At 54.3% G+C, this 16,375-nt stretch overlaps 1 protein-coding gene across 1 annotated transcript in view; it reads right to left on the bottom strand.

The window, feature by feature from the left end:
• Positions 1-14,956, bottom strand: part of FOXN3 (forkhead box N3) — a 256,783-nt gene extending 241,827 nt beyond the window's left edge. Inside the window, 2 exon segments of the mRNA XM_070378381.1 lie at positions 9,922-10,478; positions 14,724-14,956. Of these exon segments, the coding sequence (XP_070234482.1) occupies positions 9,922-10,464 (543 nt within the window). The 5' untranslated portion in view covers positions 10,465-10,478; positions 14,724-14,956.
• Between the last annotated feature and the right edge of the window lie 1,419 nt (positions 14,957-16,375).

Raw genomic sequence — 16,375 nt, 5'->3', positions numbered from 1 at the left:
TCCTCTTCTCTGACACTGTTCCAACATATCCTTTAGGCCCAGCAACATTCATCTCCAAGACCGTCCGTACCTCTGTGGCAGAAAACCTCATGCTTGCTTAGTAACAGAATCAGCATTTCACTTGCGTATCAATGGCCTCAGCTAAAAGACTACGCTTCCCAGCCGTCTTTGCTGCCAACAGGAGTCACGTGGCCAGGAGCTAGCCAGCAAGATGAAAGCAGAGTGTCGGGGAGGACTGTTTCTGAAAAGCTCCTTAAAATGGGTGACTCAATGGGACTCCCTCTTGTCTGTGCCTGCATACCCTTTCCTGCTTCCCCAAATGAGAACAACCCAGCAGATGCCATTTAGACCATGAGCGGACTGTGCGAACAGAGACAAGCGATGCACTGAGAACAGCAGAGTGGAAAGACAGACGGGAGGCGCGCTTCTGTCTCATTCCTCAAGACCCGCTTTATGTGGCAAAGCAGTGCGCTTCTAGCTCGTTCAATCACCAGTTTCTGCAGCTGCTGTTTATAATTAGTTCAGTTTAGTCGCCCAGTCGTGTCCGACTCTTTGCGACCCCATGGACTGCAGCACACCAGTCTTCCCTGTCCGTCACTAACTCCCAGAGTTTGCTCAAAGTCATGTCCGTGGAGTCGGTGATGCCATCCAACCATCTCATCCTCTGTCGCCCCTTCTCCTCCTGCCCTCAATCTTTCCCAGCATCAGGGTCTTTTCCAATGAGTCAGCTCCTCGCACCAGATGGCCAAAGTAATGGAGCTTCAGCTTTAGCATCAGTCCTTCCAATGAACACCCAGGACTGATTTCCTTTAGGATGGACTGGTTGTGTCTCCTTGCAGTCCAAGGGACTCTCGAGAGTCTTCTCCAACACCACAGTTCAAAAGCATCAATTCTTCTCAGCTTTCTTCACAGTCCAACTCTCACATCCATATATGACTACTGGAAAAACCAAGCTTTGACTAGACGGACCTTTGTTGGCAAAGTTATGTCTCTGCTTTATAATATGCTGTCTAGGTTGGTCATAGCTTTTCTTCCAAGGAGCAAGCATCTTTTAATAGAAACAGTCAAACCTCGACCTAACTAATCTCTATCCTTGGAGGTCTCATGTCCATTCATGCTTTGTAAACTATTTATTCAAGTGTCCCGCCCCGCAGAAGGCCTATTCAAAACCTGCCCATTACTACTTTTTACCTCAGCTCCAAGTGCCCCTCTCTGGGGAAGCGAAGTCTCCCTGACTGACCTCACTTACCAAGCTGGCACTCTTCTCATACCTGCGATGGTTTATAAGCTTTTAAATCTGTATTTGGATAATGTCTCCTATTTCAGTGGAATGTAAACTTCCAAAAGGCAAGAAGCAAATCTCAGTTTAATAAACCAATAAGTAAAAAGTCCCTGAAATTACAGGCAGTGAAACACTGATGCTCTACGAAGGCAGAGGCATTCCATAGGAGCGACAGGAGTGAATTTCAACTGTCTGAACACTGTGAAGCCAGAAAGTGAAAGTACTGATCACTCAGTTGTGTCTAACGCTGTGTGACCCCATGGCTGCAGCCCACGAGTTTCCTCTGACCACGGGGATTCTCATTCTCCAGGCAAGAATACTGCAGTGGGTTGCCATCCCCTTCTCCAGGGGATGTTCCCAGCCCAGGGACTGAACCTGGGTCTCCTGCACTGCAGGCAGATTCTTTACTGTCTGAGCCACCAGGGAAGCCCCTTTAAGCCAGTGTTAAAGCAAATGTAGCCAGGGGATAATTCTTACTTGGCTGGGAACCTCCCTGGCCTAGTGGTTAAGAATCTACTTTCTCAAAGAAGGGGACGTGGGTTCGATTACTGGCCGGGGAACTAAGATCCCACACGCCGTGGAGCCATGAAGCCCAAGGCCACGCATCACAACTGGAGACAAGCCAGCCAGTGCACTGTAGCTAAGAACAGAGGAGGGGGGGAAGAAAGGAAATGAAGGAAGGAAGGAAAGACGGTAGGAAGGAAGAAAGGAAAGACGGCAGGATGAAAAGGAAGAAGGAAACATCCTTACAGGGTGGCTGGACATATTCATTGAGAGGAGAAACAAGCAAGTTACCAGCAACAGGGATGGAGAACAAGAATTAAACACTTTAAGGGGGCCACACATCTGAACTCCACAAACAAAAGAGCAGCCTATAAACACAGAATCATCAAAATGAACATTATATCAGCCTTTAAATGTATATGTGTATATATATATATATATATATTCATCATCATCTGTTTCAACCACAAAAAATGTCCATTGAGAAGAAGAGAAGATTTTCTAAAAAGTGTAAAACCTGTCACCGTATTGTTAAAGCGTAAGAGTGTTAAGACGTTCAAGGGCTCTGTGAGGGGGAATGAATTAATCCCAACAACCCGTTACTAAAAGCAAAACACACGACTTTCAAAGAGGAGACTGGTGTGCCAGATTCCTATAGTGTTTAGTGCAGAGAATTACCCCGCGGCTAACGTGATTTCAGAGGGGACTCCCAGAGCCTCTTCAGCTCAACAGGGGAGGTTCTGAGAACAGTCTCTTGGTGGCTGCATATCCAGGTAGCCCCTCAGTGAAGAAGTATCTCACACACGTAGCTGGGTACCACCAATCCCTACCTAAAAGAATGCAAAACAATACTGAAAGTGAAAGGCCCTCAGTCCTGTCTGACTCCTTGCCACCCCGTGGACTACACAGTCCATGGAATTCTCCAGGCCAGAATACTGCAGTGGGTAGCCTATCCCTATGCCAGTGGATCTTCCCGACCCAGGGATCAAACCAGGGTCTCCTGCATTCCAATACTGGACAGATACGTTAATGGGGTCCTCAGATTCAGAAGAACCAAGCTTTCCAGAACTCCTGTATAGACCCTCATCAAGGTCAGTAGCAGGGGAATCACTGTGGGCACTAGAGAAGCAGGGGCCTCTTGGAATGGACGGGCCAGAAGAGAGACAGGACACACTCCAAGGAAAGGCGGAGTGCGCACAGGAAGGACGGCTGCTGCCAGGGAGCTCTGTGAGCGAGTAGGAAGCCGCGCAGGTGGGCTGCGGGGCCGAGAAGGCCTTCCAGGCCGGGCCACCCACGCTCAACCTTGCGCCCTGCTAGCACTTGGCACAGGAAGCACAGCTGGTTCTGAACGCAACAGGTGCTTTCAAAGTCTGCTGAATGAACGAATGAGGAGTGAAGAGCTGGCAAAAGGAAGACAGCAGAAACGCCCCCCAGCCAAGGCACCTCTGCCTGGAAGAATCAGGGGGAGCAGCGGGGTCTGGGAGGACCAGATGGGCAGGACGGACAGCGCAGCGTGGCCGAAGGCAGGACACAGATTTCTTGACCTCCCTGAGGATGCTGGTATGAAGTGCTTTCTGTTCCAGAGACTGTGACATGGGAGGATGTTTATTTCAGGCCCCCCAGAGACCCCAGTAACATCTCAACCTTCCAAAGCAACACAGCCTACAGCACAGATGATGGAAAGCGGCCTGCCAGGCAGTGGGCACAGGAGAAAGAGGCCGTGTTCCTGCTCCGCGCAGGGCAGCCCCGCTCAGAGACAAACAGGCCCATCACCTGCCCCGGCGACCACAGAAGAACCTTTGACACCTCATATGATATTTGCATGTCCCACCACGCAACACTACCCCGATGTGAAGTAATTGACTCAACAAGGCCGAACTGCAGAGTTTATCAAAAACCATCATTTACCACCAACCTCCCCGCCAACAAAATAACAACAGTAATAGTTAGGGCCTTTCTTCTTCCTAAAATGACCATCACAGGTGCGGTGGCACTGTCATGGGAAAAGGAAATGCTCTGATTCTGCGGCTGCACCCCCGAAGGGAAGGAAGAAGAGCAACTGTGATACGGAGGTGCTGCTGTACGAGGGGCGCTCTGCCATGTCAGAGGGGCTACGTTTTCAAACTTGCTTCTGAAAAAGAAATTTCATCCAGCAGGATGGAAAAGCAAACATCAAGGGAGCTGGGAACTGGAGGGGGATTTGCATCAACACAGGGGTCAGGGGCTTTGGACTTGGCCAGCCCCCTGTGGAGGGGCCCTGGGAGGCAGGGGGCCTGGGGGAGCCGCGCGCCGCACGCTTCGTGCAAACTCGACGCCTTTCCAGCTGCTTAAAGGTTGGCCTCGTTTCAAAGCCAAAAACATTCTCTATATTTATCTTCCTCTACCCTGTACCCCCAGAGTAAATTCCGGGTGTATCTGAGTTATCTTAATTCCTCTATAACTGATGTTCATAGCATACTTTGAGGAAGCACCCCGAGATCAACGATCAGCCTCCATCCTGAGGAAGCGTGGTCAAGCACTGGGCTTAAGGTCAGCGCATGTCCTTCAGAACTGGAGGGAATCAGGGTGAATTCCTGTTCTGCTGCTTAGTAGCTGTGTGACCTCTAGCAAGTCCCTTAACCACTCTGAGCTTAATCATCATCTATTTTAAGAATGAAATTAGGGCCTACCTCATAGGGTTGTAGTGAGGAAGAAATAAGATATTGGGAAAGTACAAATAAAGTGTTCTCTAAGTCCATTACTGTTATTACAAAACACGCGTGGTTCTTCCCTTTTCCAGGGTCAGGAGTCCCACTGAGAACCAAAAAAGTGATCGAACAAAATCTTGAAATCTTCTAGGAAAATGCATAGTCACATGACATGTTATCAGCAATTCCGAGTTGTCTGCAAAGCCTCTGACATTCAAAGACCCCAGGTTAAGAAGCCCCAAGTAACAATAAACTTCTGCTTCTATTAGCTGAGGAAACTGAGGTCCAAGCAGCCATGTACTTCCAGCATCAAAACTCGAACCAGGTATCTTGGCTTCCAATCCAGGCCTCTTTCAACCAAGACAAGCTGCTTATATTTATAAGCTAAGACTGTACTTAAAGCTCTGAATATAATAAATATACTTCTGTACACTGTACACTGTACCCTCTTATGACAACAGTATGTTTTGTTAAACTGGAAAGTCAAGAAAAAGCACAGAAATAGCAACACGCACACCTGAGCCACTATAATCCAGTTTATAAAAAATAAAAACCTGTGCTCTACGTCTCATTTACAAATACTCAGAGAGGTTAGTACACACCAATCTTATGGTTCCAACTGAGATCTGTAGTTAGGAAATTCAAAACGGAATCCCAGACTCTGGACCCCTATCCTGACTGATCTGGGCAAAGGTTACCCACAGATGAGACCGTGAGATGAAAGGCTGAAGGGGACTCTGCAGAGGAGCGAGCAGCCAACCCTACATGAACCCACAGTTCAAGCTCAGCGCCCCCAGGCGTGGGTCAACCAGCCTTCCTGACGTGAGAAGGCACGAGACGCGGCTGTAAAGTACTCCCCGGGGGCCAAACAAGCCAGAACGGGATCTAGCCTTTTAGCACGTACTTCCATTTCACAGAGTATCCGTACAAGAGGACAGAGGAGCAAGCTTAATGAAGCCCCAACGAAGCAGACGTGCTATGCAGACGGGTCAATTTGACAAGGAAGGGGCCGGGCATCTGCCGCGGGTGACAACAGGTTAAACAGGTTGAAGCAACAGAGCCCAGTGCAGCGCTTAAACGACGTCTGGATCCTGATTCAAACAAACATTTTGTAAACCATCAAGAATATCTGAACAACAGAGCTGGCATCCAGTGAGACCAAAGAACTGTTGGTTTTGTTAGAGGTGACACTGGCACTGTGGTTACCGGAACGACTCCTACACGCACTAAAACAGGTCGGGATAAAGTGACGCGAGGGATGGGATTTGCTTCAAATTACTTAAGAGCAGAAAAACAAAAATGAAGGCAGGCAGGCCAGCACTGTTAACTGCTGAATCCGTGGCCAGTGGTGGGAAGGCAGGCCAGCACTGTTAACTGCTGAATCCGTGGCCAGTGGAAGGAAGGCAGGCCAGCGCTGTTAACTGCTGAATCCGTGGCCAGTGGAAGGAAGGCAGGCCAGCGCTGTTAACTGCTGAATCCGTGGCCAGTGGAAGGAAGGCAGGCCAGCGCTGTTAACTGCTGAATCCGTGGCCAGTGGAAGGAAGGCAGGCCAGCGCTGTTAACTGCTGAATCCGTGGCCAGTGGAAGGAAGGCAGGCCAGCACCGTTAACTGCTGAATCCGTGGCCAGTGGAAGGAAGGCAGGCCAAGGAAGGCAGGCCAGCGCTGTTAACTGCTGAATCCGTGGAAGGAAGGCCAGCCAGCGCTGTTAAAGGAATCCGGCAGGCCAGCACTGTTAACTGCTGAATCCGTGGCCAGTGGAAGGAAGGCAGGCCAGCACTGTTAACTGCTGAATCCGTGGCCAGTGGAAGGAAGGCAGGCCAGCGCTGTTAACTGCTGAATCCGTGGCCAGTGGTGGGGAAGGCGACAGAGTCACCACACTCTCGCCTGTGCTGTACGTGTCTGAAGTTTTCCATGATTGGGGACGGGAAGAAAAAAAAAAAAACTTCTATCTTTCAAAGTCCTGTTAGAAATAAAACAGGGGAAAAAAATACTATTCACACCTAACTTACTCATTCATGAGAATATGTTCTTGATGAAATCTCTGCATTGGAAAGAACCCGAAAGGGCATCTGAGTCAAGGATTCCCAAATCCGGCTGAAATCAGAAATATGAAGCTTATGAAGAATCTCGGTGTTCCCCAGCCCACCTTAAACCTGCTGAAGCAGAGTCTCTTCTGCTGAATCAGGAGAAGTGGTGGGTGTGTAAGAGCCACAGGTGACTCTGGTGTGGTTCAGGGTGGCCCCTCTCCAGCCCCATTTGAGCAGCTGCGCGGCAGGGCACGTGTCCCCAGCCCCCAGAGACAAGGATCACACCGGATTCTGCATGCTCACGCTTGTGCATCTTGGCCTAAGTGTGATCCTGCACTTTTAACAAGACAACAGAGTGGGATGGCTAACCCTGTGCACACAAACACAAGGCTTCCACACCGCCACGCCCCCAACCCCAGCATCCTTCTCACCAGCATTCAGGCACGCACGTGACCACTGAGCTGCAGTGGAACCTCAGTGCGGGAGCCACAGCCAAGGAAAACCCCCCAGGGAAGAACAAGCTTACCTGCGAGTCCAAGGGCTTTCACTGGGCAGAATGCGGGCACACGCTTTTCCCTGACTCACTGGCCGCGGCAGAGAGCCCCAAGTGAACGGGCTGGGACCGGTGCCTGAGGGCACCCAGGAGCCTGCTCCTCACCAGGCAGCCTCCAGCTGGCCCCCAGGGAGCCAGAGGGAAGCGCAGAGAAGCGGGAAGCTCACACCCTTACTCTGTCCTCGAAGCATCAGCAACGCCGAGAACAAACTCCCGGCCACAGAACCGACTGGCATCTCATCAGAAGGACGTCAGTACAGGTCCGAACGGCTGGGCAGCCACGACTCTGCATTCCACAGAATTAACTGCCTCCAAGCCCTCGAAACCATTCCCTTTCAACAGGCGCTGCATGTGCCATGACAGACCCTGGGCAAACCAGATTCCCAGAGCAGCGTTGGGGTGGCGGGTGGGGTGCCGGGGGGAGGTATCGGACACCCACTTGTCACGCCCCAGGCTGATGAATGATAACTCCTGAGTGTCTCCGCTCGCCGTGGAGCTGGTCTCGTTGAACATTTCAGAGTGTGCGTTTGCTAAATTACTCTCATGTGCCCCAGCATGACAGCAAACACACCGACCCAGGCGTGCAGTAACTCGCAGAATCGTTTCACACCACGCTAAAAGCCCTGGTCGTCGCGGCAGCAGGGACATGCAACCCTGGCGGGCCTGACAGCTCTGTCTTCTCCGCCTTCTAACCCTGCAACTAATTCTCCGTGCTGCGTGCTCAGTCACTTCAGTCATGTTCAACTCTTTGCAACCCCAAGGACCATAGCCCGCCAGCCTCCTCTGTCCATGGGATTCTCCGTGGAGAATACTGGAGGGGGTTGCCATGCCCTCCTCCAGGGGGTCTTCCCCACCCAGGGATCACACCTGAGTCTCTTATGTCTCCTGCATTCGCAGGCGGGTTCCTTACCACTAGCGCCACCTGGGATGTGGAATTGCTCACCCAGACCTTCCCTTTCCAGAGGACCCACCTGTATGGTAGCTTTTAAGGTTATGGGCTTAGTTCTTTACAGGGAAACAGCGAGTTTTCTCTAAGTTCAAGGAATGATGGGAAAACACTCTGCAGAGTCGAGTCCGGAGGTCAGTCTCCCGATGACCCTCCTGGGATAAGGACGGGAGGAGAGCGTGACGGACTCCTAGGGACGGCAGCAGTACCCATGACGGCTACAGTTACAGGAAACTCGGACCTGGGGAGGCAGGGCTGGCACGCTCAGGCGTGCTCACTCCTGCACTCTGACCGGGGGGCCACCTGCTCCCGGGTCAGCAGCAAAGCTCCTCGGCGTCCACACCTTCCTCCTCCTGGGCAACACCCTCCTCAGGCCCTGCACCCCTCCCCACCCCGTCCTCAGCACAAACTCTGGGTGAACAGCACCTGCCGGCAAACACGCCCAGCGGCAGCAAGGATAAAAGGGGCTTCAGCCCAGCCAGCTACAGACTTGGGCAAGTGGAATCTTCTCAGGTTCAAGATCCTACTGGAAGCATGAATCTGTTCCCGGAGACAGAAGAAATGAAAGGCCCCAAGCCTGCACAGCTGCTGAGCCACACAAGAGTGGTCCTGGGCCTGAACCTGAATTTCAAAAAGAATGGAAAGCAGGGACTTCTCTGATAGTCCGGTGGCTAAGACTCCGAGCTCTCCAGGTGCGGGCCTGGGTTCGATCCCACTCAGGATCCCTGAGACCTGGTGCAGCCAAATAAATAGTAAAACAGAAAGGAACGCAGACTGCCCGCTGCACACTGCAGCACCGCTGACGCAGAGACCAGAGCTGGGGACACGGCAACACGAAAACCTGGCAGAGAGGGGTTTTCTGCCAGGTTATTTTAGCCGTGGCCACGTTACTTTCCAGGCTTCCAAGTGGCGCTACTGGTAAAGAACTCGCCTGCCAATGCGAGAGATGCAGGTTCTATCCCTGGGTCTGGACGATTCCCTGGAGGAGGGCATGGCAACCCAGTGTTCTTGCCTGGAGGATCCCATGTCAGAGAAGCCTCGTGGCTACAGTCCATGGGGTCACAGTGAGTCAGATACAACTGAAGCGACTTAGCACGCACACATGTTACTTTTCACGACTTCAAGCTAGGTTACCATTTTTCTAACAAGCCCACCTTCTTTCTACTCTACCTATCATGTTCCATACAAGAAAGATAAAGCAAATTATTAAAACTTCCTTTAGCAAACCACAAGGGTCAAGCTTTAAAGGCTTTAAAGCAAAAATTCTACCTTTTAAAAAGCCAGTCTTGAATGAGAACCTTACCCTCAGACCCCTTTCCACCCTGAGAGGGAATTTCAAAGTTGCCAAACACTTTACAGAGCCCAGAATTTCAAGAGAGTCACCTGGGCACTTGGGGTCTTTGTTCCTGCAGTATATAAAGATGTTCAAGTCATCTGTACAATGTCCACCACTGTCTATTTATTCCAGAACCCTAGACCGACAGCCTTTCTCTGAGTTAATATTCAGAAAGAATACAAATGCCACATTTCTCTAGCCCTTGGTGGCAATTTTCCTACATATGTATATTTACACTCCTCATGGCTCATGGCTGCTCTCAGAATACAGACCTTTGTTTGGTCTTGAAAACCAAAGGGACCCACCCACGCTGAAGGATGACCATACTAAGAACCCATCAGGCCTGCAAACCACTGTTCTGTAACCCTGCTCCCCAGTGGGAAGCCCTCAAGCCAGCTTTAGAAACACCAAACGCAGGAAAAGGAAGTTCTTGACAAGCGCCTGAACGCATGCAATGAGACCGTGTTCTCCATTTACGCAAGGGGCACTTCCATACAACAAATTCACATTCCTGAACATTTTCTCTTCATGGAGACACGTTTCACTTCCAAAAGAAAAACCTGAGCTCCAGCCCCCGAGGCTTACCTGACTCCTCTCTTTATCCACTTTCTTAAAACATTTATTCAAGGACAAATTGTGTCTCACTGAGTTTTTCCACCCAGTAGGTGCGTTTGCAAAATACGGAAAGTGTTCCAAGATCCAGTTGTAGATATCCTTAACGGGCAGGCGCTTGGTGGGCGAGTCCTCGATGGCCATGAATATGAGGCAGCTGAAGGAGTAGGGGGGCTTGCAGTTGGGGTTCTGCCTGGCGTCGTAGGGCACGTCGGAGTGGGCGGGCGACGGCGGCGGGTCGTCGTCCGGGTCCTGGACCGGGCTGACGCTGCGCAGGACCGAGTCCCCGAAGCTCTTCAGCAGGTTCTTGCTCTCGTGCAGCCAGTTCAGGTTGGTCAGCTCCTCATCTTCCATGGCCCCCTCCTCTAGTCGGATGTCGGGCAGGGGGAAGTCGAGGTCATCGTCTTCCTGGAGGGCCTTGGAGAAACCGCTGCCCCGGTAACACTGACTCAGCCCGCTGGAGACGCTAATTCCTGAGCTTTCCGGCTTCTTGCTGGGAGGCATGACTGGACCCATTTACGTGAAGGCTCCTGAAACACACGACACAGAGAAGATGAGGGGGGACCCCGACGGCAGAGAGGCAGCCGCGGCCTCCCGCCCCGCCGGCTCGGTGGGCTCCCTGCCCCTCAGAGACGCCCCCTCGCCGGCCCGCCAGGAGCAGCAGGAGCCGCCGGGCCCACGCACGGGGACCCGACGGCCCGCAAGGGCAAGACCGGGAGCGTTCGCAGCGCCCTTCAGGGGCTCCTGCCTCACGAGAAGAGAAGAGCGGGACGCGAGGAGGGGACTGGGAGCCTACCACACCTAGCGGAGGAACCGCAATTCGGCGGGAGCGCTCAGCGCGTCCACTGCAGAAGCTACAGGTTCCATCCCTGGTCAGGAAACTAAGATCCCTCAAGCTCTGCGGCAGGGCCAAAAAAATAAACAACCCGCCTGTATAACAGCACAGGGGAACAGTATGCCATATCCTGTGATGAACCGTAACGGAAAGGAATGTTAAAACCAATATATGTTACGTATAAAATCACTTCGCTGTACACCAGAAACTAACGCAACACTGTAAATCAACTGTACTGCAATAATTAAAAAAAGGGGGGTGGGTTCCACAAGGTCGTCTTCCGGATCCATGAAGCCTCTCACCGTGACCCTAGGAAAATCAGTCATTTCCTGCTTGCCTCTATTTACCTGCTTCACATGAAAATGTACAAGATTCTTTCGAGCCTCACAATAAACACCACAAAATAAGTGCGGCCACAACCCAGGTCACTTCGGGTGATGGGTCTTACTAGTTACCTTTCTCAAGAAAAAAAGAAAAAAGACCCGCTGTTTCAGGTTAAGTTCAGCTGTTCCGTGCGAAGACCATCACAACTGCCTGGGAATTAAAACTGGCTATGGTGAGAACCACTTTGCTGCTGCTGCTAAGTCGCTTCAGTCGTGTCTGACTCTGTGCGACCCCATAGACGGCAGCCCACCAGGCTCCCCCGTCCCTGGGATTCTCCAGGCAAGAACACTGGAGTGGGTTGCCATTTCCTTCTCCAGTGCATGAAAGTGAAAAGTGAAAGTGAAGTCGCTCAGTCGTGTCCGACTCTTAGCGACCCCATGGACTGCAGCCCACCAGGCTCCTCCATCCATGGGATTTTCCAGGCAAGAGGACTGGAGTGGGGTGCCATTGCCTTCTCCGGAGAACCACTTTAGTAGTGTTTTATCATGACCTAAAACTGCAACTTTAATAACATTTGGCAAGTCTAAACAGTGATGCCAAATTATTCTGTGGATTCAAAGTGAAGGAGGAAGCACAGTTAATTTCGTTGGGACACTACACTCTGAACAAAAAAGTGAGCGCTGTCAGACACCACGCAAATAAAGAGGAATGTGAACAAGGAGCCATCAGCTGAAATTAAAATCAGTGCAAAAAGTCAGGAGAGCAGCCAGGAGCTTCAAGAAAGAAGGCATATCCAACAAAAACTGCTAAGGAATTCTATTCTGCTTCTCCCCCACTTTTATCAACAGCCTAGCACAGGGGGTAAAATATCTGAGGAGGAAAGACAATAGGGGGAGACAGGTCCACACTCGGGTGACCCCAGCAGCTACAAAGCACGTGCATCCCTCGAGCACGTAACGAGCGACAGAAAGAGCAGGAAGATCAGGAGAGAGGTCTCCCGCTCTCCCATAACGAGAGACAGAAAGAGCAGGAAGATCAGGAGAGAGGTCTCCCGCTCTCCCACAGCATGCTGGGCGTAAGAAGGGCGTGTTTTATCCTCCACCCCAGCCCTGGGCTTCCCTGGCGGCTCAGACAGTAAAGAATCCACCCGCAATGTGGGAGACCTGGGTTCAGTCCCCTGGAGGAGGGCATGGCAACCCACTCCAGTATTCCTGCCTGGAGAACCCCATGGACAGAGGAGCCTGGTGGGCTACAGTCCACGGGGTCTCGAAAGAGTCAGACACAACTGAGCACGGCCACCCCCGAGTAACATCATGCAGGCTATTTAGAAAAACAGAAAAAGAAAAAAATGAACACAGCAAAAGCAAAGATGGGATCATTCCATGGCTCCAAAAGTTCACTGACACCACACCTAAAATAACTGCCACTTTAGCTGGGGAAGCTCTAGGAAACATATGTGGGGCACTGGGGCACTGGATACCCAAAGGCACCTGAGAGCTGGTGGCGCCACCCCCACCCCACAGCCCCCACACCCCCACCCCTGGGAGACGCAGGCTGAGGGGAGGCCAAGGTGGACAGACAGCCTGCAGACAGAAGGCCTGGGCGGGGCTGGGGAGCTGCCCTGAAACGTCCAACTGTTAGAAGAGAAAGAATTTTCACAGGCACCAAAGTCCCATGGAAGCAGGTAGTTCAGATACCTCGGGTTCAGCCACAGGAAATATGTTTTTCATCAAATAGGGAGGCTACTCTGAGTAATACAGGATACCTATTAAAGAATAATCTAGTGTTTTCAATTTGGAGGTAAGACAGAGACCGCTTGATACTGCTTTTACCGTCTTTGTAAACAAATCAAGGCTAGGCTTGTCCTCTCAAAGTTTTCACAGGACTCCACTCATCAAATAACCTAATTTTCTGATAACAGGGAATATCCACACAGTCGAGTACAAAAGCGAAAAAAAAAAAACAAAAAAAAAACCCGACCCAGCCGCTGAAGTCAACTTTAGCTCCACAGGAAAAAAGTTTTACGTCTCCTGAGCTACCAAACAGGAAAATTATATCATGGCTGACAGTAAAGTAATTTAATTGCACTGTTGCTATGACAACATGCTGCTCTTTCTTTTTAATTTGCTTACTTGTCAGTAGCTTCCCAAACGAACTAACATGCTATTCTCCATGTTTTCTTTTGTTTTAAACAAACACTGCCAGCAATACGGTTTTCTTAGGAAAGCGGCGCTGCCCAGAAGAGAGGGTTCAGGGGCTCAGCACCCCTGGATCGCTCGCAGGCTTTGTGTTCTGGTGCCCCCAATGCCGGCCAGCTGTTAAGTGCACCACCATAAATCCACATTTTACAGCGACCGCATCAAGAGCTGCTGACCGCTACCGTTTCCAGAAACCACACTGAGGAGTTTTCCATTATGATCTCTAACGACATAATTCGCCAAATCTTTTTTTTCCTACTATTCTTTAGAAGCCGGGGTGGGGGGAAGAATCCAGATCATGTGTCTGCAGTTCAGCAAACATTTTCCATCGGCTGCCAGTAAGGCTGCTCGCCGGATCCGCAGATGTCTACCACTGACCTCCTTACAACTTTTCGGTTAGCTATTGGCTACGTTCCGCACACGCACACCTTCCTGCTCGTTTGTGACTTGCTGGGTTTCGTTATCCTTTTTTATTTTTTCCTTTTTTTCATGGAGAAAATGCAGCAGAAAAGCTCATTCCTTGCCCACTGCCAGAGGGCTGCAAATAACTGACAAAGGCATGAGTGGCCCAGCTCCGAACAGATGGTCAATGCGAACTTTAAAAAGTTGAGAAATCACCCCCGCCCCCCCCTCCCCACAAACGGAGCAGGGCAGTGGCGAGTTTGGGGTGTTGGGGGGGGGCGGTACCCCGCTCCGCGCACGCGCACACGCGCTCTGCTCCCTCGCCGACGGTCCATGTCAAAAACATTTCCAGGGGACCTGCAGGCGCGGCGATTGGCGGCGGCCCGCGTCCATCAGCGGCGTTGCCGGGCGACGGGGAAACCGCTCCTTGCCCCGCCGGCCCGGCCCTCCCGAGCCCGCATGCCTTCACTGCCGGTCAGACGGCACCAGCCTTTTATCGGCCGCCCCGGGCCCGAGAAACACATCGGGGGAAGCCTGCCGCCCCCCAACTCCTCCGGGGCCCAAGGGGGGCTTCAGAGAGGGGCCGGGGTGACCAGGACTCGGGCCTCGGGAGACTCTGCCGGTGCCAAGCTTGCACAGTCTGGGGGCCGGGGCGGGGGGAAAGCTTTGTTAGGAGCCCGTCTCTCTTCTGGGGTCTCCCCTTGATCAGCACCCCCAGCCCCAGCCCGGGTCGCCGGGGGTCCCGCCGACACCCCCAAGTCCGTCCCTTCGTTTGGGAAGTCGGGGCACCGGGGAAAACAGCCCGCACGTCGGGGCCAGGAGCCTCTTCGCACTGGGCAACTTCCCCGGGGCTCCAGGGCTCCCGTGTCCCCCGCCGGGCCAGGCCCCCCTAACCCCGGGGCCCTCGCCCCCGGGGACTGCGCAGCCCCCGGGTCGGCCACCTCCGGGACGGCCCCCCGAGCGGAGCGCGCGCGCGCGCCCCGAGCCGACCCGACCCCGCGCGGGCGCGGACTCACCTGGCCGGAGCGGGGCGCGGGGGTGCGGGGGCGCCGCGGCCCTTCAGCGGGAGCCCACAAACTTTGGCGGGCGCGCGGCGGGCATGGCTCGGGAGCCCGGCCGAGGGCGCGCGGGCGCGGCGCTGCGAGCGCAGGGCGGCGGGCGGCGGGGGCGGCCGCCGCGGGCGCGGGCGGCAGGGGCGCGGGGTCGCGGCGCGGCATGGGACCTGCGGCCTCCGCCGGGCGCGCCGCGCGTCCTCCCGCCGGCCCGCCGCTCTCCCCGCCCCGTCCGCCTCCCGCTCGCCTCCGCCGCGGCGAGAAATTGTTTCCACTGCAAACAAAAAAGGCGACACATGACCAGGCGGGAGGCGGGGGAGCGGAGGGGGGCCGCGCGCAGGGGCGGAGGGAGCGGGAGAGACGGAAAACGTGGGCCGGGCCGCCGGCGGCCGGAGGCGCCGGGCGCGGACCCGCCGGGGCGGCCCCTGCCGGGTCCCCGGGCGCACGGTCGGCCGGGCCCCCGCACCCCCGGCGCTGCCCCGGCGCGCACGGAGCCCGGGCCGCGCGCACGGGCTGCCCGCGGGCCCGCGGGGTGGAGGCGGCCGGCGCGGCGGGCTCTGCGACCCCGAGCAGCCGCGACCGTGGGCGGCGGGGCTGGCGGGGCGCGCGGCCTGTCCCTTCCCTGCGCTCTGGCCACGCGGGCGGGCGGGCGCTGCGCCTCTGGCAACGTGTCGCCGGAACGCTCCTACCCCATCCGCGCGCCTTACATGGCTTGACAGTAAAAATAAAAAGAATTACGATGCGGGCGAGGCTTGCGAGGGGGAGACGAGATTCCACTGCTCCCCAACTCCGGCGCCCTGGCGGGACTCCCGGGGCCGCCCCGGCCCTCCTCCAGCGGCCGCCCCGTGCCCCCGAGAGGAAGGGCACAAAGGCACCGCCGCCTCCCGCCCAGGGGGCTGCCCCTGGGGGCTGCCCGCCGGCGTCCGGCTGCCCGGGGAGGGAGGGTGGCCATTCCAGGTTACAGAGCCGGAGGCCCGTCCTGAGGGCCAAACCTTGGGGCCTCCGGCGCGTTGTGCCCAACTCCCTGGCCGCCTTCTGAGCCTCCAGCGAAAACAGGGCTCCGGTCCTCCACGTTTAGAGCGCTCGAGAGCCGCACCGACAAATGGCAGGGCCGCCACTCCGAGTCTTCAGGCGCCTCCGAAGGCGGACCACCCGCCTGCTGCAGCCGCACCAAGCAGCTGCCTTTGGAGGGACTGAAAGGGGAGTCCCACAGGTCACCCTAGTGGTGACATAAATAAAAATAGGGCTGCACCCTGCCTCCCACCGCCCCCTCCCACCCCCTGAAACCAAATCAGTAGATTCCTCTACAGAAGGAAACAACAGTGGCTGCGGCCACCTCTCCCCCGCTACCTGAACCAGAGGCCAGGCCCTTTTGAGCGCTTGGAAAACTGCAGAAAAACCAGTGAGAAGGCCCCCCAGCTTGCAGTACCTTGTAACTTAGCCAAAGGGGCGGGGGTGGGGGGGGGTGGGGGTGGGGGAGAGAAATCCCACGGGTTGCTGAAACGTTTTAATTTCCAAAGACTAAGGAAACTCCGATCCATCTGAGAAGTCATTCCCCTTCTCAAAGTTACAAGATGGTGGGTGCTAAGTTTTCAGCAGGACACTCACCAGCAGGC

Source organism: Bos mutus, chromosome 10, assembly GCF_027580195.1.
Source record: "Bos mutus isolate GX-2022 chromosome 10, NWIPB_WYAK_1.1, whole genome shotgun sequence".
Lineage (NCBI taxonomy): Eukaryota > Metazoa > Chordata > Mammalia > Artiodactyla > Bovidae > Bos > Bos mutus.
This window is presented reverse-complemented; position numbering and strand designations above follow the sequence as displayed.